The sequence below is a fragment of the Theropithecus gelada genome, chromosome 3, assembly GCF_003255815.1.
Source record: "Theropithecus gelada isolate Dixy chromosome 3, Tgel_1.0, whole genome shotgun sequence".
NCBI classification, from domain to species: domain Eukaryota; kingdom Metazoa; phylum Chordata; class Mammalia; order Primates; family Cercopithecidae; genus Theropithecus; species Theropithecus gelada.
In genome coordinates, this window is record NC_037670.1 from 23,067,496 (window position 1) to 23,091,879 (window position 24,384).

The 24,384-nt window shown below is 43.3% G+C and overlaps 1 protein-coding gene across 1 annotated transcript in view; it reads right to left on the reverse strand.

The window, feature by feature from the left end:
• The window catches only part of PCP4 (Purkinje cell protein 4), a 61,048-nt gene that overhangs the window by 20,793 nt on the left and 15,871 nt on the right, over window positions 1–24,384 (reverse strand). Inside the window, exon 2 of the mRNA XM_025379591.1 lies at window positions 9,164–9,215. Within this exon, the coding sequence (XP_025235376.1) occupies window positions 9,164–9,215 (52 nt within the window). The remainder of the gene's footprint in view (window positions 1–9,163; window positions 9,216–24,384) is intronic.

The following is a 24,384-nucleotide window of genomic DNA, read 5'->3' on the forward strand; positions in this document are numbered from 1 at the left end:
GAATTCGTACACAAAAATCATTCCTGCTTTGTCTTTGGGAAGCTGCAATCACTTATCGTATAATAAGCTAGATTTTTTACTTAGTAGGGACAGAGAAGGGAAGAGGGTGACCTGGCCCAAAGGCCACGGAGGGAAGTGTATTGGCAAGAACTGGAAAAAGTCACTTGATACAATGGAACGATGCATTTCTGGCTCCTCAGATTCACTCTCCACTCTTCCCCTGCTCCACCTAACCATTGCTCTGTAGTTTTGGTTGGGGAAGTCCAACAGGTAGAAGTGATTAGGAGGCACTTTTTTTGAGACAGAGTCTCATTCTGTTGCCCAGGCTGGAGTGCAGCGGCACCATCTCTGCTCACCTCAATCTCCACCTTCTGGGTTCAAGGGATTCTCATGCCTCAGCCTCCCAAGTAGCTGGGATTACAGGTGCCCGCCACCACACCCAGATAATTTTTGTGTTTTTTTTTTTTTTTTTTTTTTGAGACGGAGTCTCGCTCTGTCACCCAGGCTGGAGTGCAGTGGCGGGATCTCAGCTCACTGCAAGCTCCGCCTCCCGGGTTTACGCCATTCTCCTGCCTCAGCCTCCCGAGTAGCTGGGACTACAGGCGCCCGCCACCTCGCCCGGCTAGTTTTTTGTATTTTTTTTAGTAGAGATGGAGTTTCACCATGTTGGCCAGGCTGGTCTCAAACTCCTGACTTCAGGTGATCCACCCGCCTCGGCCTCCCAAAGTGCTGGGAGCCACCACCACCACACAGGGCCTTTATTTCTTAATTCTAGCAACGTACTAGTCTCTGCAAAGTTGCCACAGCTTAGCTGTGCCTTTCAACAGGCTGAAGCCCCTGTCTGTCTGCTCCTCCGGATAGGCCTCCCTGGGATTCTGGTTTCTCCTTTTCCGGGTCTGCATCTCCCCCGAGCTACGTTCTAGATTGGCTGCTAGAGTGCTTTCTTGGGTGACCAGGGGACTTCTGCCCCGGGGTCTGAAGCATGTTCTGTGGTTGCTCTACGGGTATCCTGGAGATACGCCCAGGGCTGCGAAGCGGACTCTTCCCTGCCTCACATGGAGGGGAGAACAGATCTAGCTTGAGAGGGAGATCTACTCTCTAAGGACAATTCAGCCCACTCCGTCTACTGACAGCATTCTTTTCCAAGGGGAAATATTAGCATTTTTCTGTGCTTTTGTAATCCCAGATGTACCTGACTAATATGAAACCTACAAATTTAAGCCATCTTATCATTTGGCCCAGCCTGAAATTTAGGTTGGATTTTGCTTCTGAAAAACTGCCTGCAGTGTAAATTAATTCTATAAATAAGATTCCGAGTGTTTCACCTACTTAAAAGAGCAAAAATGTTTTCAAGCGCACGAGAAATACTATTTCCATAAAAGTAATTGACAAGCAGAACCTGAAACATTTGAAACCTGGAATATCTCCTGCTTGGGGCAGGATTCCAAAGGCTAAAAAGATCCACATGTTCCTGGTTCAAGCTAAAGCTACTTCACGTCCAAGATCTTGAAGAAGATCTTTAAGAGCAATTCATTTAGAATAATTTATAACTTCACTTTTTCACCAAGGTATATAGGCTTTCTCTGTATGATGTGGAGTGAAATTCTATTTCAGCTGATCTAAAGCTGTCCACTGCTCAGTCTCGAAAAGAAAGAAGGAAGAAAAGGATGAAAGGTAGGAAGAAAAGATGGAGGAAGGGGAGGAAAGGGGGAAGGAAGAGGAAGATGGAGGAGAGGAAGGAAGGAGGAAGGGAAGGAAGGAAAAAAAAAGGAAAGGAAGGGAAGGAAAAGAGAGAGAAAGAGAAAGGGTGAGGAATAGGGGAGGTGAAATATGAAAAGGCTATAAATGAGCATGTTGCTTTGATGTTTTAATTTTGAAAATTATCACAGCTGTCTCTATGATTAGTCTGAGACCACCCCTATTTGTCAAAGGCTAGTTAACTAAACTGATGAGATAATGGTACTATGGAGACAATAGTTTCTGGTTTGGCTGAGATGTAAGCCCGTTAACCTTATTCTGTTCCAAGGGGCTTTGATCACAGCCCACCCAAGTTCCCCACTTACAAACAAGACCCTGGTCAAGAGGGAAGTCAGGAGAAAGTATAAATAGAGATGACCTGGTGTGTTTGGACTGTGGGTCTGATGACCAAAACTTTCCTCCTCTTATTTAATGTGACCTTGGGACAATCCCGAGCTCACCAGCAACTTTGCCTGAGATCCTCTCCAAACCCACCTGCAAGGCCGTGGTGAAATCAAAGGGAAGACAGCATGGGGGAGCATTTTTTAAAACTATGCAAATCTATAGAGATGTAAAGAATTGCAACTAGGGGTGGGTAGGAATCTCCGCCTCTGTCCACAATGCTTCAAGCACTTTCACACCCCAGACTGATCAGAAGCACCGTCCTTATCCAAGGTGTTCCTTGCTCAATGAAGTTATTATAATGCTCACTCTGAAGGGCAAAACAAACAAAAAGTCACCCTTTTAACTGGGATGGATGTTAATAAATTCCCTCTCAGCACTAACCCCTACAGTAACCTTCAGACAGAATCAGCTCACTTGTTGAGCAGTATCACCCATTGACTGGGTTTGTCTGGAGACTGCGATGGCTTTAAATGCCTGGCTTAATAAGCAATTCCAATGTCATTCTTTCCCCATCTGGATCAATATCAGAAGCAGCTTTGTGTGTCCATTTCTTCCTTCTGGAATAGAGACTCTTTAGAGTGTTTGGAGCCAAAAGCACAAAGGACCCCATCTCTTGAGCATCAGCCATTATTGTTTTGATTTTTTTTTTTCTGATTTCTTCAAATATGGAAAAGGAAGAAGATAAAGGGCCAAGAACCCCCAGAAAGAGACCAGAGCTGTTTGATTTTTTACCTTGAAGGCGCCACCACCCATGTGCCTCTGGTATTCACAGCAGCACTCACTATCTCTCATTCTGGTGGACTCTGAGCTTTAGGCAGCTGAGGGTTTCACTGCCCTAGCAGGAAACAGATTGAGAGCTTTCTGGCCTGGGACATGTTGCACACCTTAGACATTAATGGCTTTAGGGAGGTGTTTTTTTCACAGCCAGTACTGTCTGTGAAAGTTATAAACAGCATATTTCTGACACACGTTGCAGCTGAATACTCAAAGTTGTCTCTGTTCCTTTTCAAAGAGGCTCATCTTGGTTTGGTAAGTTTCCATGTAGACTATTGAGATTTGTGCAGAATTGGCGTATTAGACCCTCAGTGTGGACTCAAGCTTCACCTCCCCCTGGATTCCAGACACCTGCACCCACTGGCCTACAGGAACAGCAAAACTCTGAATTGCAGGCTCTGTCTTCTGTGTACCCTGATCCATCCTCAAACTCTGATCTGCCCACAACCCACGTCTGAAGCAGAGCAGAGCTGAGTCACTGCCGCAGGCAGGGGTAGGGCGCGTTCCCTCTGTAGGCTTTCTAGAATGGATTTCTTCCTCTTGCCTTCCATCCCAGCCCCGCTGTGCCCAGGAGCAAGATCAGCCAGGCAGCATCTTCTGCCAAAACGGACCTCTTCTCTTGGGCATGATAGTAATCACTCAATCATCTTTGGTTTCTGGACTCAACACCAGTTTCTTCTTACTCCAGCCTGATGCCCAGCCTTGCACACGAAGCCTCACTCCACACACATCCACATACCCAGGAGAGGTGATAGATAAAATATATCCTAAGCAAAATCTGCCTAAGTCAGCACATAGGTCTTGAAAGATAATCTTGCACCAAGAACACAGACACAAGTGGGAGGGGGATGAATGTCTACTGGGAGATATGGAGCCACAAAGGACCAGGGGTAGAGGTTGATGAGATTTCTTTGGAAATAAATTTTTGAATCGTATTTTTTTATTTGAAAAATTATACTCCATTTAATGGTAGCATGTACATCTGTCTGCCTATAAATGCAAGTCCTTCTTGGGACCTGTCTCTCTACCTACTTAAGAGCAGTAAAATAAGAAAGTGATTCTGTGTGTGTACACGTGTGTGTGTTTCCTCAAAATCCAAAGGTAAGATAAACTTAAGCTTCTAAGGTTTGGGATTTATTTAAAATAGGGAAAGGAAAGTACCCAGTACATTAACATTTCATCTTATTTATTCTTGGCAATCATATAATTGTATCAAATCAAACTAAGTCTTAAGGACTCCTAGAATATCCCCACACCTACTAGAAACTTCTCAGGCCGCAGTCTCTCTCCCAAAGAAGGGGCACAGGTATTCAAGCATGGAGCCTGAGCTTGTGTAAGGCTACTCACACTCAAACAAACACAACTGCAGTGAGTCCCAAAGGTAGTTCAAAATAATACTTTCATCTGTAGCATTTGCCTACAGCCTGGATGTGAGGGGATTCTTTTCTTAAAATCAGGTGTGTTCATACACCTTCCACCCGCAGAAATACAGCCTTTTGGAAACAAATGCATCACAGCTCACTAAGTCAAGAGAAATCCATTCCAGTTTTAGAAATTCAATTTAGCTTGGGTAAGCCTCCAGGCTCTGCAAGTAAGCCCCATCACGAGGTTTATTATTCATAAATCTCTTTTTCAGGTTGGAAGGCTCCCAGCAGCCACTCTCTTTCCAGTATTTTTCTGCTTTTGTATGTCAATAAAAAAAATTAACTCTTGCAGTCTCTCTGGACAACCAATATCAAGGGATGGATCAAGAAATCCAGCAATGTTAGAGTTTCCCCCAAAAATCTTTTGGTTGTGTTCAAATTACTAATTTGTGGTGAATAATCTAGATTCAGATGGTTGTGGCTGTATGTGTAAACATGTTTGAATTTGATTTAGCCATTTATATGAGACAAAAAGATTTATAATGGAAGCTATGAGCTATTGTTTCTTTCAACTAGAAAGTTATTTCCAGAAACAAATGAAATCTGTGGCCTAACTAATCAAATGATGAAGGCACTTTGCTCACATAGGAATAAAAAGTCTCTGAACCTCCAAGCCCTGATACATTTATTTTCTACATTTAAAAATAATTGTAACCCTAATATTTCTGAACAACCTGTCTTCCTGCTGCAGATGATACCACAAAATCTAGTTCTGGTGGAAACATTGGGTTTGAGTGTGTGTACTGAGGCTAACATCCTGGGAAAATGAGGAGGATTTTGAAACATTCTGGAGAGTATGCGGTAGGTCATATTTCACATCGGTAAATACCGTGATGACAACAACAACAAAAATAAATATTGAATTTATGAGAAATTTGGTTCCCAGCAAATGGTGCTCTCAAGATAATATTCCATGTAATGAAATGGCAGGAAAGCCCAATAATCTAAACACCTTCTGAAGTTTTAACGTACCTGATTTGGGTCTTTTGTGATCCAAATAATTTCAAGGCATCCATAGTTTACTCCCACAGTCTTTATTGCTTTATGTGTTAAATGGAGACCTCAACTAAATTTACCATATTTGGATTAAGAACACCCTGACTTGTATGGACAATTAATACAATTGAGAATGTTCCTTTTATTATTAAGTATTACTATCCAAATCTCATAACATTTTGATGGTTTTTTTTAAATACTTCATATTTCAATTCCCAAGGGTCCTTGCTCCTTCAAGACATGTAGACAGCTTCATTTGATATTAATAGGAAATATACATTAACATAATAGATCTCCCTAGATACCTGTAATGACAGAATAAAACCATTTGAATTTCAATGGAATGTAATACTAGGTTAAAACAGAAATTCCAAGATGATCTTCTCATATCAGGAATTTAAGAAAAAAAAATTAAGTAACTTCAATTCTTTAGGAAAATGTTTTTTAGATCACTTCTAGAAGTTTTTACCCTCATCTTTCTTGGGCTGTTTCGGTTTTTGTCTTTGCTCCTTTTTAGAGGCAAAAGCACAGACTTTACATTATAATAAAGTATCATGAACAAATATCATATATAGGCAGTTTTAGCTGAAATTAAACTATAGCTTGTTAATAATAATTTACATTTATACATTGCCATTATCTGGTAATTGTAAAACAATCTCAAATTCCCTTTTCTACCCCAAAAGGACTGTCATTTAATATCTAGAATTATCTAATGAAAAGCCTTATTCATAGCATCAGGAATATTTCTATTTAATTAATTTTCATACCTCCATAAAAAACCTCACTCAGTTTCCACTGGTGTGGACCAGTTTTCAGCTAAAAGAAGTTCCATGTCTTTGAATGGCAGAAGGTGGCATCACCTATAGTAGCCGGCAATTCCCTTTGGTGCAAAGCACTGAGCATGTCAGCGTGCTTTGAAGAACCAATAGGATAGCAACGTAAAGCCAAGGGGCAGAGACATTGAACACATAAGACCTAGTCCTGGCTTCGTCACCATGTGCCTGGTCTTCAGGCTCCTCAAGGCATGACATGAGACACGCTGAGCAGTAGTTCCCGAAGTGTGAACCGGGTACCCTGGGGGGTGCCTACATCCTTGAAGGGAGCCCGAAAGATCAAAAACATTTTTGGTCTTATAAAAGACACTATTATTATCAAAGGTAAGAGTTTGATCTTAAGGGATATTATTTGCTTTTTTAAATCTCGTACTCTCCCAAGTGAACAGAGGAATTTTCCGTAGGCTATACATCATGTGATATAACAGGTTGAATGCAGAAGCCAGTATGGAAATCCAGCTGTCCTCTGTCGAGCCAGACTTTAAAGAGCGTTGCAGAAATGTAAAATTGCCACTTTTTACTAAATATCCTTTTCCATTTTGGAAAATATAATGACTTTTCATTTTTTTAAATGTTACTTACATTAACATGTAGTAGGTTTATTATTTTATTTTTAATAAATTAATAAGAAAACCATTGAAAACTGTCTCCGTTTTAATTTCCAACATAGGAGACAGTGTATGGCGGATACACCTGATATCAATAGCGTAACTTAAGTATACCCTGAGAACGACCCTGTGGTCTAAGAAGAAAGTGGGCTTAGAGTTGAGTTCCGAGCTAAGGAATCTGGGAGTGGCCAATCTAGAGATTCATTCCTATCTGTGAGGAACATCTGAATTCCCAGCCCATCCCATGGGATGCAGGCCATACAGGGAATTGGGGACCTTTGTTTTGGAATGAATGTAGATTGCCAAGTAGAAGTTGCTAGAGGGAGGGTGCTAAGTGAAAACGTGTAAACTGCAAGCTTGTTACACGCAGTTGTGGTTCTTTTATGCAGCCCCCCAACCACTGGACTGCCGTATAAGGTAACTCCCCTCAATAAATCCTATGTCTCGTTCACTGGCTTCAGGTCTTTTCTTCAGTGCCATCTATATTGGAGTCAGTAGGGTTCCAGCATGACAAACATCAATAGATATCACCAACATAAACAGTCCTCAAGAATTCTTTAAAATGGAAAGAAGTTGTGAGAACAAAAATGTTGGCTGGGTGTGGTGGCTTACACCTGTAATCCCAGGACTTGGGAGGCCAAGGCGGGTGGATCAGCTGAGTTCAGGAGTTTGAGACCAGCCTGGCCAACATGGTGAAACCCTGTCTCTACTAAAAATACAAAAATTAGCCAGGCGTGGTGGTGGATGCCTGTAATTCCAGCTACTCAGGAGGCTGAGGCAGAAGAATCACTTGAACCCAGGAGGCAGAGGTTGCAGTGAGCCGAGATCATCCCATTGCACTCCAGCCGGGGCGACAAGAGTGAAACTCCATCTCAAAAAAGAGAATCACTACAATAGAGGATCTCTGAGAAGTCTTTTGACTGTAAAACTCTAATTCTAAGGCTGTGAGGTTCAGTGGAAAGGAATTTGCATGAACAGATGACTATGAATGTATGAACTGGGAAAATCAGTGGAGGCTCACAGCGCCCTATGCTCCCCTATGGCAGGCAGTGGGTCCTTCCTCATATAGGCAACTACATTATTGCTCCTCCCTTTTAAGCCTTATCCTTTGCTCGCTCCTCTGCTTCCTGCCTTCCTTGCCAGGACCCCACACACCTACCCCAACTCACACACAGGAGACAGGGAAAGCCCTGGGCAGCAAAGGAAGAGCCATCAGCCTCATGGAAAACCTTGTTTCCTTCCTCTCCCAGCCCCCTCGCTCCAATTAGGACATTGTGGAGTCCCCACCTCTCTACTTACTGATATGATGACCCCCTTACCCAGGGGACACTGCACTCACCCTGCCCGACAGGACTGCCCTAAATGGGTGGGCACATTGGCAGCCTGCAGAGCAACATTCTTGTACTTGAGTCTTGCTCAGCTCAGACCCACCACAGAGACTCCAAAGGGGTTGTCAGGCCCCAGGGAATTTTAACAGGTGGTATTTGAGATTGGCATTATCCACAATCTGATTGGTGGACACCAGCATCAATTTCACCCAGTTGGAAGCAAGAGTCATTTTCCGTAAAAGGAGAGTTCCTCTTGAGTTAACAGAAAGGAAGAACACCCAGAGTCCACCTCACCGGAACTATGCTGTGGCCTTTGGTGCATACCACTGGGTATTTTTTATTATTATGCTTGTTCTTATGTCAATTGCTGAAGTTAGGGACCTGGGGTTCCAACTGGCTCTATTTCCTTCAGGATCCATGGACCTTCCATTTCTAGCCAAATCTCACCCCAATGCCAAGCGTCCGTTTCCTGATCCATAAAAATGTGATGATCATTCCTACAGTTTAGGACCATGGTTGAGACGGGCCCATGGAGAGGCAGGATGCAATGTTCCTGTCACCGCTATCATTTTTATTTGCTGGTGAATCGCTGCAGTGACATTCACTGACTCAGCAGCTTCCAGGGGACCAGCACCGCATTCTGTGTGCTCCAGAGGGCTGAAGCAACTTTTAAAACATAATTTCAGAAGTTGTGTACTTCACAGTTTTCAAATCACTTATCTCATTTGATCTCATTTTATCCTCACAACAACTTGGATGATTCTCACCCACCCTAATGAAGAAAGCAGAGAACTATATTTGCATTGTAATTACCATGTTGCCCAAAATGGGAGTCCTCCTATGGGAAGGAAACTTATCACGGCATTTAGCTAGCTCAGTTGTCTTCGTAAAACCAGACCTCAGTGCTCACTGTGAATTGCTAAAATCCACTGTCAGCTGAAGCACAGACACATATAGTAAGCTGATTGGGATGGGATGCATGATCCACACCTGCTGCGTACCCAGGGCTACAGATGGCAAAAAAGAAAGAACTTGGACTATTCATGTCCTCTTACCATTTTCACCAGATGTCTTGTCTTTTCCATTGGTTGCCCCAGCACCTTGTCGCTAAAGGCAAAAAAGAAAAGAAAAAAGAAATTGTTATCAGATATACTCGGGATTACTTTTGTCTCTTTTATAGTTCCAAACGTCTCTTGCATTATACCAAGTTCTGTGTTACTTTAGCTCAGATGGCTAAAGCACGGTGCTAGTGAGACCAGGAATGGATCCACCAAGCAAGGATGTACTGAAGCTGCACAGACCAACCCCCTCATCCACATCCACTGCTCTAGGAATGCAGGTCACCAGTAACAAGAGAAACCAGGAGGGAGATCAAGCATAACTTCACTGAAAATATGAAGGCAACAGCCAATGTTCTGTATCAGCTACAAGATCAGCATTATTACTTTTGTTAATATCGGTCATTAGGCTGCTGTATTTTCATTCCAGTCACCATGTCCAATGTCTTTTTTTTTAATGAAACGGAGTCTCGCTCTGTCACCCAGGCTGGAGTGCAGTGGTGTGAGATCTCGGCTCACTGCAACCTCCACCTCCCAGATTCACACCATTCTCCTCCCTTGGCCTCCCGAGTAGCTGGGACTACAGGCGCCCACCACCACACCCGGCTAATTTTTTGTGTTTTTAATAGAGACAGGGTTTCACTGTGTTAGCCAGGATGGTCTCGATCTCCTGACATCGTAATCCACCCACTTCAGCCTCCCAAAGTGCTGGGATTACAGGCGTGAGCCACTGCGCCCGGCCCAATGTCTTCTTTTTAAATAAATTTTAATCAACTAAGAAACTCTTATATTTCCTCCTACTTAAAAACTATTTTTTCTGCCATTGCTTATGCCTATCTTGTGCATTTTCATTTTACCAGGTTAACTACAAGTATGAAGTCTTTTAAGGTTAGACTTAATTCTTTGGGCAAGATTCTCTGGGTGTGAAGTCTGGGGAGCCGTGTGAAATGCACCACACATGTAAACAGAAAGGGTGTTTCCTCAAAGCTTAACGTGATTCTAGTTGATGGAGAGAGAAGCATTTTGTCAATCTCATTTTTTGGTTGTTATCAAAAAGTATGCTTTGAGTTGGAAAGGACTGAAAAGCTTATAAAGTCTCTAACCGTTTTGTTTTGTTTTGTTTTGTTTTGTTTTTCCTGAGACGGAGTCTCACTCTGTCCTAGGCTGGAGTGCAGCGGCTGGATCTCAGCTCACTGAAACCTCTACCTCCCAGGTTCAAGTGATTCTCCTACCTCGGCCTACAGAGTAGCTAGGATTACAGGCACATGCCACCACACCCAGCTAATTTTTGTATTTTTAGTAGAGATGGGGTTTCACCATGTTGGCCAGGATGGTCTCAGACTCCTGACCCCGTGATCCACCCACCTCAGCCTCCGAAAGTGCTGGGATTACAGGCGTGAGCCACTGTGCCTGGCCAAGTCTCTAACTTTCAGGGGAAGAAAATGAGGGAGGTAGAAGGAGCATGACTTGCCCTAGATTATGCAGCTAATGAGTGACTGAGTAAAGACTGGACCCTGGACTTCCTTGCCCTCAGGAATTGCTACTGTGACGCCACTATCTGAATGGGATCCTAGAAAAAAACAGCAGAGCACTGAACAAGGAGAAAACCATGATGGGTGACTAAGGGATAAGGTACCCTCAAAATTCATATTTGGGTCCAGGTCTTTAGCCTAAAAACAGTATCAGAAAAGTAACAATCAGTTCCCTTTGGCATTCAACATTGTCATAAGAAATTCTCAGGTCATTTGTCAACCCTTAATTAATGGTAAATGGATCATCTGGGAAAACCTTGCTTTCAGAGTCTGAGAAGTATAAATAAATAGAATAAATGATCAAGATTTATATTAATAAAGTAAACCATCCTCACATATGCTTATTGCAGACGATAATCCCGTAAAGAAGCAAAGTAAAGCTTCCCACTTACTACCAACACTGTTCACCCTCCATCTGAGTCAATGTGAAATGATTTAAATCAGGAATACCATTTCTTAAATATAGTAGATTTGCAAGTGAAAATGCCTGCTTCTTTTTGTCTGTCCTTATGTTGATGCCTCCTCTTTTTAAACACAAGGCTCGTACGTTTGCTGCACTGGGTGGAAATCTGACTACTATTGAGTTGGACCAAATCTGAGATGCAACAGCAGCCTCAGGTGATTAAACTCTGGCATTCAAATCCAGTATCTTTCCCTGCATAATTCATAGATGGCTCAAATAAAAGAAAATTTCATGGAATAAAAGAACAGTGTTTTAGAGTAGAATAAAGTCAAATTAAATGGAAGGCAAGTGCAAAATAGGTGCATGCTCAACCCCACTGTCTTTAAATGCCTTAAACATGGATGTTTTTCAAATGTCATGAATAACTTGTTCCATAAAAGATCACTTTTTAGAAACCAAAAGAAAACTGAAATGAAATGTGCACGGGGGAGAAAAGGAGTCATTTTTTCGGGATTTCTAAGATGGGGTTTTTATGTCAGGTTGTATTTAATGGAGACACAATGAAGGTGATTTATGTCATAGGAGACAGTGTCTCGCATCAAAAAATGATCCTGACAAAAAAGAACTCGTTATTGAAAGTATCTCATTTCAGAATTCTTTGAGACCTTTTGACATTTTCAATGGAGGTCTTAGGGCAAAGGAGGAATTCTCCAAGAGCTACCCTATTCCCAGGGTCTGGTCTTTACAATGCCAGGCAGTCGCAGTTTCACTGAACTTATAGTGGAGAGAGTCTTTGCCAGGCTGGGTGTTGGGTAATCACGGCTCATGCTGCTGGGGCCAGGCTTCAAGGGCGCTCAAGCATCATCAACTTATTGAGTTCTGACAGCATCCCTGATGGGGTAGATGCCCTTAGTGTCCTCATCAGACTCACTTTACCAATTATATCCTGAGGTACAGAGAGGAATTTGCTCAAGCCCACAAAGTGGGGAAGAGGCAGAGGCAGAATTCAGCCCCCAAGAAGCTGGCTCTGGAACCTTCCTTTTAGCCACTGTACTTAAGCATCTCTCAGTACTGTGTGCAGCATCTCTCCTGAGGGCCTCTGTCAGCAGGTGGGGAGTTAGGAGGCAGTGAGATTTGAGTTTGAAGGTAAATGTGACTTCATTTACACCACAGGCTGGAGTTTTGAGAACTCTTGGCTTTTAGGAATAAGCAGAGTCAAACAGCAGCCAAGGGTTCAATTCCAGAAATGCTATCAGATCTTTATTAATGTTTAAATAATATAAGCACCCAGAGCTAGGCTCTACTAAAATAAATAGCAGATGGATGTGTGGATGGATAGATGAATGGATGAGTAGTTGAAAGAATGAATGGATGGATAGATGAATGGATAGGTGGATGAATGGGTGGATGGGTGGGTGGGTAGGTGGATGAATGGGTGGATGGGTGGGTGGGTGGATGGATGGGTGGGTGGATGGATGGGTGGGTGGGTGGGTGGGTGGATGGATGGATGGACGGATGGACAGATGGATGGATGAATGGGTAGATGGATAGATGAGTGGGTGGATGAATGAATGGATGGATGGATGGATGGATAGATGGATAGATGAATAGATGAGTAGATAAATGGGTGGATGGATAGGTAGATGGGTGGATGGTCAAATGAACAGATAGATGGAGGTAGGTCATTCTCTAAGCAACCACTAGGGAAAAGATTATTTTTCATGAGGTGATAGAAGTTAGCATCTTCGGGAAGAGGCTGCCTTTTCTCTCCACCCCACTCTCATTCCCAAATAGGAGAAGATGTGATCTCTTATCTCTGTTCTAAATGAGCTCCAACTACAAGTTCATCATCCTAAGAACATATGTTGCCCACTGAACAGAAGTAGTCATAGTTCAAAAGTATCATTTATTATAATTGAACTAATAAATGAAATCAAGTATTCAAGAAACAGGGCACAATAAATTGGCTTCAGAGCAAACCCTGATATGAGATTCTGGAATCCTGAGCTCTTTCTTAGGAATTTCAGAAATGATCCAATGGTATCATGAATACCACCAATGTGTCATTCAGTTATCAATGTAACTTAATATGTTAGGATATGCAGGAGGTAGTACAAGTTCTCCTTAAACAAATATGCATAGCCACAATGACCAACTTAATGCAGGTGTAGAAAATATGCTATTGGAATTATCTAGAGAACTAAGCACTAGAGTATTTGAGAGCTCATGAATGTGGCATTCAGATATCTGTGAATTTGTCAGCAGATATTTTCTTCAATGTTTTCCAAGGGATCTAGAGAGTGAGTCAGTTATGACTGCTAAGAACAGCAGGGGTTGATACATGTGGGATTTCGCTTATCTTTTCTTCTGGGGAAGGGGTTAGTAGGGTGGTAGTAGAGGAAAAAGTCAGTATCAACTTTAACCACAGCAAAACCAAATCCATTAGATTGTCTAATAATTCCACTCCCAGGAGAACGTCGCCATGAGTCTTGCAGTCTATATCACAATACTCAGCTCAGATGTTCTCATTCTTCTCCTGATCATCTCCAGCCCGACACCCACCCTAATGACTTCTCTTTCATAAAATGCTCCTGTTTGGGACCCTCCGCAACACCTTGTTCCCATGCAGACATGGCATCTTCCTGGATGCTCACGGAAGAGTCTAGAAGAAGGACAGCCCCTTCCTCCTTCAACCACCTGAAATCAGCGTCCCTGGTGCTCAAGTCAGCTCTGTGTCTGTCCACATCATCAGGGACACTGGCCCTCCCTCTTTAAACATGTTAGAGCGATGTCCCTATTGTTATCCCCAGAGACCTCCACAAAAGACAGGTGGCCCTCTGTGGGTCAGTGTATTCCACTCGGATTGACCTTCACGATCACAAGTAGTAACACCACTTGGCTCTTTCAAACAAAAGACACATTTCCCTCACAATGACTTCCTTCAATACTGTCCTTATTTCACCATTAGAACATGCTACATGCCCATCTAAGGCTCAACACAAGAATTCAAAATCATAGCCTGCATCCTCAGCCCTGTGCCAGGCAGGTGGTGTGTGTGCTGGGACTCTGAGGAGGAGTCATAGGAGGACCCAGGGAGGCAGGTGAGATGCTCTGGGTTCTTAAACACGTGCCAAGCAACTCACACAACCTCAGAAAGCGAGGTTTCCATTCTTGGCAGCGTTCATGAATAAAAGTAGAACACTTCAGAATCTAATAAAACCCCAATTAAAGGGAACCTAAATAACAAATGGGTATATGAAGATCCTTGTGCCTCTAAATGTTTCCTCTGATAATCTCATACGTGCCCAGTATCCATAAAAAGGCAGGAGAGGTGTTTAAAGGTACAATTTTTTGAAGTAAATTTTCCTGACAGTTCTGTTGCACCAAGGTCTGCAGGAAAGTAGTGAAGAATATATATTAGTCTGGGTTTCCCAGAAAACAGAGCATGAGGCAGATGCCAGTTGCACTACGGTTTTATTAGAGAAGGCAGTGCCAGAAGTGAAAGAGAGAGGATGGGAAGGTGGGGAGTGGAGAGGCAGCTGCTATGAGGATGCTTCATCAGACTGGCCATCGAGAGGTATAACCAAATGCTGATCCTCCCAGACTCGGAGGGTAACCATCCTTCTACTCTCTATGTCTACGAGTTCAATTGTTTTGCTTTTTAGACCTGACAAGTAAGTAAGAATACGCAATGTTTGTCTTTCTGTACCTGGCTTATTTCCCTTAACATAACAATCTCCAGTTCCATCCATGTTGTTGCAAATGACTAGATCTCATTCTTTTTTATGGCCGAATACGGGAGGTGGGGATGGTTAATACGTACAAAAAAATAGTTAGAATAAGTAAGACCTACTATTTGATAGCACAACAGGGTGACGATAGTCAACAATAACTTAACTATACATTTTAAAACAACTTAAAGAGTGTAATTGAATTGTTTGTAACTCAAAGAATACATGCTTATGGAAATGGATACCCCATTCTCCATGATGTATTTATTTCACATTGCATGCCTATATCAAAATGTCTCATGTCCCCTATAAATATATACACCTACTATGTACCCACAAAAATTAAAATTTAAAAAAGTTTTAAAACACAAAATTCTAAATGTTGATCTTGCAATGTGGCCCCCGAGAGCTGTGTGAACTGTGTCTGAGGACAGAGGCTCTAGGAAGAAGACTAAAAAGTGATCCGCCACGTGGGTGGAGGACTACCCAGGTGCCTAGGCAAGAGACTGAAGGCACAAACTGTTTCAGTGTAATAAAGAAAATAGTTTGAATAAGAATAGTCATAATACAAATTAGATATAGAGATGATCATGAACAATTATCAATCATTATTATAAACATTATTAATCATTAGCTTTTAATATTACTCTTTGTTGCATTACTAATATAACCTAGGAATAACCGACGGGCATAGGGTCAGGTGCTGAAGGGACATTGTGAGACGTGACCTAGAAGGCAAGAAGTGAGCCTTCTGTCCTTATGCCCATATAAGGGCCCCTTGAGGGCTCCTTGGTCAAGCGGTAACGCCAGTGTCTGGGAAGACACCCGTTACTTAGCAGACCGTGAAAGGGAGTCTCCTTTCCTTGGAGAAGTCAGGGAACACTCTGCTCCACCAGCTTCTTGTGGAAGGTTGGATATTATCCAGGCCTGCCCGCCAGTCATCCGGAGGCCTTAACCCCTCCCTGTGGTGCTGTGCCTCAATGGTCACACTCCTTGTCCACTTTCATGCTCCTCTGGTACTCCTGGTTCCTCTTTGAAGTTCGTAGTAGATAGCAGTAGAAGAAACAGTGAAAGTCTTAAAGTCTTTGATCTTTCTTATAAGTGCAGAGAAGAAAATGCTGACCTCTGCTTCCTTCTCTCTCTGCTTCGGTACCTAAAAGGGAAGGGCCCCCTATCCTGTAATCACGTGACTTGCTTCACCTTGTCAATCACTTAGAAGATTCACCCTCCTTACCCTGCCCCCTTGTGTTGTATGCAATAAATATCAGCGAGCGCAGCTATTTGGGGCCACTATCGGTCTCCGCATCTCGATGGTAGTGGTCCCCGGGGCCCAGCTGTTTTCTCTTTATCTCTTTGTCTTGTGCCTTTATTTATTACAATCTCTCATCTCCGCGCACGGGGAGAATACCCACTAAGCCCCGTAGGGCTGGGCCCTACACCACCAGCCGCCGTCTCTCACTGATCCAAGGTGCTTCACAGAGCACCAATTCCCAACACATCTGGACCCTGCAAGGTCTTGCACCTAGCATCTGCCTGGGTTGATGAGGAAGCCCCAAGGCAAGGGGTGGAGGTGGAGGTGATTGATGTGGGCAGGAGATGACATGCTGTTACTGTGCACCTTGCCTGAAGTCTGCAGAGCCCACGCTGAGTCAGCCACCCACTGGGGTCCTCAGAGAGGGCCTAGTGACACATGAGAGGTGTCTGACTCAGCACATAGACATGACTGGGTGACTTTTTTTTTCTTCACTAAGTTGCATAATCACAAACAATCCCTTCATATTCAATACCCTGCTAGTTGAATGGACCACACCAAGTTCCAGGTGAATAACTGGACTTGGATCCATTTCTCTCTGTACTTTACGCTTAGAATGGACATAAAGATATGTCTGACCATATGTACGCTACAGTTAGGAGCTGCACAACATCATTAATACCTAGGTCTTCAGTTCAGGGCTTGAATAGAAAATGTGCTGGCATCCCGAACATCACTAACAGTCCCCCAAACAAATTCTTTTGAAAACAAAAAACTTGATTACTTCTCAGTCTACTATTCTTCCTTGTGAAATATATTACAAAATCACAGTGTTCCTGAAATCACCACCACTGGGTAAGGCAAACAAGGCATTTCCCCTGGTCACAAAATTTAAGAGGCCTCCAAGCAACTCAGTAATCAAAATAAATCATAGGTTAATGCAATATTTTTAAAATAAAAAGTATTGCAAAAAGTCATGATGAACAAAATATTAAAATTTTGGCAGAGCACGGTGGCTCACACCTGTCATCCCAGCACTTTGGGAGGCTGAAGTGGATGGATCACCTGGGGTCAGGAGTTTGAGACCAGTCTGGCCAACATGGTGAAACCCCATCTTTACTAAAAATAAAAATTTAAAAAAAAAAAAAAATGAGCTGGGTGGGGTGGTGAATGCCTTTAATCCCAGCCACTCTGGAGGCTGAAGCAGGAGAATCGCTTGAACCTGGGAGGCAGAGGTTGCACTGAGCCGAGGTCGTGCCATTGCACTCCAGCCTGGGCAACAAGAGTGAGACTGTCTCAAATAAATAAATAAAAATAAATAAATAAATATTAAAATTTGAAATAGACAGGATCAGAATTACTGATATTTCCTTCTGCCTTGGGCTTCAGTGTGTCTCAACCCAACTCTAGTCACCATGTCTCCCTGAAGTAAGGAAAAGATTGGAGAAACCCAAAAATTCCAAGCTTTCGGAAAATTATTCTAATATAGTCATTGAAATCTTTTCATTCCATCACGGGCCGTGCCTGGGCCTGAAGGACTCCTGTTGTGGTTTGGAGAGTGTTTGTAATACGACTTCTAGAATGCTTCAGTGGAGGGCCTCGCTTCCAACCTTTGTTGTCCATACCCATAAAATCAGTGTGCTATTCATACGTCAGTAAGAAGCCAACTCACCTAAACCTGTTTTATCATCATCGTAACCCAGCACACGAGACAGATCATGCCTATTTGGGAAATAATTCAGCCCAGTACACTTTGTTCCATCTTTAGGATAAAATACAAGTTCCCATTAAAAGACACTTATTTTTCACTCCAGAGGTTGAAGAATATGAAATGTGAAATTCCAGTTGGTTAAATTTGGGGTCCAAACTACAGTCTAATAATGTTTTTTTCTGAATATATGCCTCTAGCATTTAAAGTAGGTAAATCTGTATTCACTCTAAGAACTTGGTTTGATATTTAATTTGGTGAGATATGGTTGGACTGGGGGTCACCACTTTTGAAGACCCCTAAGCGTTAGGGAACAAGGAGGCTTCTGAAGCTGTCAGGGTCCAGGTCATCCCCTAATTTCTTAGGGTGCCATACACCCCTCCCTTTCTTTCCCATATCCCCAGTAGACTCGCCTATGTGGCCACCAAATATTGGAAAGAACTTTATACATGAGTCTGGCTTTGGCAACACTAGAAACAAACAGACAGTCTTCATGCAGCCAGGTCCACAGGGGACAAGGGACAACTGGACCCACAGAGGCCCCTGGCTCACAGAGGCGTTCCCTCTCAGCTCTGTGATCAAGCCACGCAGGGATGGAAGTGAAACGGGCTCTCCCAGTCCTGCTATCAGCCTCTCACGGCTACTGCCCAGGAAAACTTCTCTAGTTAAAGGACTGCAGTGTTCCCCAGGCTAAGAAGTAAAGATTATTTTTTAAAGTGAAACGGAAATTAAGTACATTTACCAATGTGCAAAGCTGTCAGCAGAAAAAGTCACAGGTATAGAGTCAGACAGGTACCCAGACTCAGCCAGGGCAGGGGACAAACTCCTGGACTGTTCGTGTTTGCCTTTGCTGAGTCAGGCCCTGGGCTAGGCCCGAGGGTCCCAAGCAGAAGGGACCCAATGCTCCCACTTTGGTGGCTCGTAGCCTGGAGGGCCAGGCAGAGAATAAAGCAACCATCTCAGTGTGGAGGGGAGGAGAGCTGAGACCCAAGAATGATTGACATCACGGGCAGTGGGGAAGTCCCCTAACTCACACTGCTGTCAGGTCTTGAGGGAGGTGTGCTAGCCACTGATTGTCCCCACCAGCTGCATATCACTGGAGAAATTGCTCATTGAAGTCTCAGTCCCCTCCCTGCAAAAGAAAAATGATAATCCATGCATCCTACTGGCCATAGCTAAGGGACCTGGACCCAGCAGCCATGCTCTCCCCACCTGTCCATCAATGACAGCGTTTACCACAAAACCCATTGTTGAGTGATGTTAAATGGGTTGTTTATCTCTATGAAAAGAGAGAAAGTATTTGTTCCTAAGTCCTCTTTAAAATTTTGCCCCCTGTTTCCAACATCTGACTTTTGTTGGCCCCTGTCTACCACGGAGCTGCTGCGATTCTGCAAAGGAAGGAAAGTAAATCCTTTTTCTTCTCATGGTGGCTTGAAAGCTCTTGTTAGCAGGTGCTACTTAACACCGTCTATCCCCCGGTGATGTATCTTCCCTTAAGTTATTTTTCTCCACAGTGCTTTTTTGTGCTGTAGCATCCTGATATCAACACTTCTAATGGTTTCAGGGCTTTTAGCTCCCCTGGAATGGCAGCATCTCGACAAGCAGTTCCCTAGATGGATCATAAAAAAGAGGAAAAACACAAATCTGCATATCTTTGGTATATATGGCACATGAGGACCATGAAGTTTCAGATATTGCATATCCCTCGCACAATTAATACCCCACACAGGAGAGACACAATGTGCAGGACTGCCTCCGTGACCCCAGTTAGCCCCTTTAAGGGTTTCTTGTCCCCTTCCTTTGAATCATCACGTTGATAAAGAAACAAAAAGGCCTGTTACCATGGTATTATATTTAGTGTTATTTTGACAAAGGCTAACCAGGCTCTTAGATGATCAGTCTTTAAATGAACAGAGGAGCAAAGCCACAGAGATTGCACAGTGAAATGGTGTCAACAGCCAGGCAGGTAAGCAGGTAGCTGATGACTGCTTGGGACCACCTCGATCATTAAGTACATGGATTCTCAGGAACATTAAAGACCTATGATTAAAGGCAACTTCAAAATCAAAGTTGCTGAATTTGTCTAAAGAGCAGAAGAGACTTTTATGCCTACATTTTGTGATAGAGACGGAAAAGATTTAATTTCTCCCCGGTGATATTTTTAAGTCACCTGTAATTCTCCTAATAACATTCCAAAAATTGAGCATTAATTTAATCCCTAAAGGTGTAGAAAGTAATGTCAAAAGAAAACTTCAGATGAAGGTTTAAAAAAAAAAAAAAAAAGTTGGTTAAAAATAGTGATGGGATCTTCAATGACAAATGCATTAACCTTTCTAATTCCTCCTCTCTTTCATTCTCACCTCTGGAAGACCCAAAGGCTGAAATTCTGCCTCAAATACTATGCTGTATTCCTATCATTTTTTATCCTGACCTTTATGGCGAGAGAATTAATTAGCATCACTGCCGTTTATGCAAAGCATTTATAAAGGTACCACCATTTTCAGGTATCCGTGATTTATTTTATTGGAATTAATTTTATACTTTTTTCACAGTTACATTTTTAAAATTAGCATTTTCTGCTTTAAAAATACCTTCTTTGTGCCAATTTTCATGTTGAAGTACACTGTTTTCTATTTGCAAAAGTATGGTATGGCCGTTGTAAAATTTTTGGAATGTAAATGCGCAAGGAAGAAAGCAAAAAGACACCTACAATCCAACTAATCAGAGTGAATCCATGTTAATACTTCAGAATATTTTCTTTCCATCTTCTTATAGGTGGACATATATATAGTCTCTCTTTTATAAAACCAACCACATGTCATATGTATAATTTCATAAAGGTATACATTGCAACTTAAAAAGCACAGTCGTTATTTAATGACTTCTGTGCGGACTCTTCTAATTTCACAGATTTCACAGTGAAATGTCCAGCCCACGCTGCTGAGTTCATTTGGAATTCCCCCTGACTTTTCAAATCTTACGTATTTCATACCTGCCAAAAAAGCCACTTGTCTATTCAACTTGGCTCAACAAAGACTCATGGTGACGACTTGTGTGTTGCTGTCAGTTTCCTGAAAATTAATATCATAGAAGGTTCTGAATGGTCCTTGATGTTGGGCAGAGCTACTACAACTTTTGCAGTGTGGTGGGCTGAATTTTGACCTCCACCTGCAATTCACATGAGGAAGTCCTAAACCCCAAGTACCCCACAGTGTCATCCTATTGGAAGATAACATCTTTGCAATCAAGTAAAGAAGAGTTCATTGGAATGGGCTCTAATCAAATAGGACTGTGTCCTTATTAAAAGGGACAATTTGAACACAGACATGCAGAGGGAAGATAGGGTGGACACACAGGGAGAACACGGCATCTACAAGCCCAGGAGAGGGGCCTGGAGCAGACCCTCCCTCACGGTGCTCAGAAGAAACCAACCCGGCAGACACTATGATTGTAAACTTCTGGTCTCCAGAACTATAAGAGAATACATTTCTGTGGTTTAAGCTGCCCTCAGACTAATTAATACATTCAGACAGCAACATAGGAAAGAACAGACTTATCCACAGGGGCTGATAGAAGGACGCTCAGGAAAGAAAGCCGGGCACAGGCCTGGCTCTGCAGGCTCTGAGGCCTGTCCTGGCGTCCTGTCCCAGAGGAGGGGGAGGGTGCCTGGCTTTGGGGGAAGCCCAGGGCACAGGGGAGGGCATCTCCTTCAGTGCTGCTTAGGTGTGTGCCCTCTGCAGGGGGAGTGTGACTCCACGGGCATGGGCTGAATTCCCTCCTGAACCGCAAACCACATGGAGGTAGGACACTGTCCCTGGGCTTAGAAAGAAGAGATGTGTCCTCCCTCAACCGCATGCCCAGAACTGTTTCTCCAGCCCCAAGCCAGAGGTTTCCCCAACTGCCAACGTGATGTCCTTCTCAGCCGCCTTGTGAGGGCAGCACCTGGCAGAGGGACAAGCTGTGGTTGGAGTAGAGGGAGGGCAGCTGGGAGCTCCGCTGGGCCTCAGGCTCGCTCCTGGGCCTCAGGCTTGCTGCTGGGCCTCAGGCTCATTGCTTCTTAGCAACCAACGCCTTCCACAGCCCTGGCTCCCCCAGGACTACGTGGTTGAATAGCCCCCTGGAGCAGGAGCAGGTGGTGCTTGCCGAGTGTCAGTTTGAGAAGGAGCAGGACAGAAACTCATTTAAAGGCTCTGGCTGAGGCTGCTGTTCAGAATCAAAAGCACTCCCATTCACTGAATGCCCTCCCTGCAGTCAGAGACCCTGGCAAGATTTATAAGGACCAGGAACACAGGTCACTCTGGTGTCATTTTGTTACTTTTCTATACTTCAGCTATTCATTATAAAGTAACATTTATAAACTGTTGCACTATGAGATTTAATTGACTTAAAAGCCGATATGATCATGCTGTTCTCAAAACGGTGTAAATACCTTGCGTCGTAATTAGGCTTATTTTTATTTAAGGTGCGTTGGTGAAGAATGTGGGCTCCAGGGCCAAGGGTAGAAAGAAAGGACTGACCATAAGCACACAAAGAAACTTTTTGGGTGATAGAATAGTCTATCTCTCTCTCTCTCTCTTTTTTTTTTTTTTTTTTTTTTTTTGAGACAGAGTCTCCTCTATCACCCAGCCTGGAGTGCAGTGGCACGATCTCCACTCACTGCAACCTCTGCCTCCTTGGGTTCAAGCGATTGTCCTGTCTCAGGCTCCCAAGTAGCTGGGATTACAGGCACATGCCACCACACCCAGCTAACTTTCATATTTTTAGTAGAGACAAGGTTTTGCCATGTTGGCCAGGCTGGTCTCGAACTCCTGACCTCAGGTGACCTGCCTGCCTCAGCTTTTCAAAGTGCTGAGATTACAGGTAGGAGCCACCATGCCTGGCCAGAATAGTCTATATCTTAATTATAAGACTGCATATGTGTCAGCTGGGTGTGGTGGCTCACTCCTGTAATCCCAGTGCTTTGGGAGGCCGAGGCAGGCGGATCACTTGAGGTGGTGAGTTTGAGAACAGCCTGACCAACATGGTGAAACCCCGACTCTACTGAAAATACAAAATTAGCTGGGTGTGATGGTGCACGCCTGTAATCCCAGCTATTTGGGAGGCTGAGGCAGGAGAATCACTTGAATCTGGGAGGCGGAGGTTGCAGTGAGCCAAGATCGCACCATTACACTCCAGCCTGGGTAACAAGAAAGAAATTCCATCACAAAAAAAAAAACACCTGCGTATGTGTCAAAACTCACCAAACATACAACTAAAAGGGGTAGATTTTACCACGTGTAAATTACACCTTAATAAACTTAACCTCAAAAATAAGTGTGCTGGAATCCTACTACCCAGGTAATCCCAGCCCTGGCCCCCAGCAGCTGTGTGGCCCAGTTCAGGTCACTTGACTTCTCTGAGCCTCAGTGTCTGTTTTTATTAAATGACAATAACAGTATACCCACCTCTTTAATGTGTGAGAACTAAATGAGATTAAAATGCTCATGTTGCATGGATCTGGTCTCTAAGAAAAATCAGAGAGCAAAATAATGGTAAAACAGGCTTAAGAAGAGATGTTTCTCCTTTTTTTTCCATTGTATTCAACTTGCAATATAGTGAAGGTAATGAAAAAAGTGCATTGAGCTCACAGTTGAAAGACTAGGAGTAAATATGGCTGAATCACCACAAATAAATGATTCTGCTCCTCAAAGCCTCGGTTTCTTTATCTGACCAGTTTCTTTTTCACAGTGAATTAAAATAAAATGAAATACAGAAAATATGTACCTCATATGAATGTTAAGAGACTCCAAACAAAGAATACTCATAGTTGTGCCATTTTTCTCATGAAAGGATGCAGGCTCTACCCGTGTTATTAAGTTGTTCATTTCAGCTGAAGTTTCCTGGATCTCTGATTCCAACGGATGCATTTTGTGTGTTTCATACAAATCACGGCTCATATTTTTTCCAGAAAGGGAAGATACAGGAGGAGGGTGCGCTGATGACAAAGAAGAAATGTGGACGGAAGACCAGGAGAACCCAGTGGCCCTGCTACAAGGTGTGTGCATCTGCCCCAATCAGCAGCCTCTCCCCAAGCCAGAGGTTGGATCAAAGGGGACAGGAATCAACATATAAGCACCTCCATTTATTCCAGCTACAGTCAAATTCACATGCCCCCAACCCCACCCCACCAAGCCACCCTTGGAAGTCCCATGGATCTGCAGGGTGCTAGGACAATCCATAAATGTGGGGGTCTACCACCTTCTGCATCTGAACTGCACCAAAAGAAATGCTTCTCCATCCACCCCACTTCTTTTATTGCCTTCCTGAATTTGTGTTGAATCCTTAGATTAGTCTCAGAATAAAGACGGCTGGCATATGAGCCAGATGCTAGCCAGAGCAGCTGCTGTCATTAGAAACAACAACAACAAAACAACAACAACAGTGGGCTCTTGGACAAAGGCAAAGAGACCCCAATGTTTATTACAAGGTTATATTCTCACAGTCTATGTAGAAGGTGCCAGATTGAAACAGTACAGAGAAGAATAGAAGAGATTCGATTTCTCTCCCCATCCCTAGAAGTTATGGCTGACCAGCCAGATGCCAAGAGTAACAG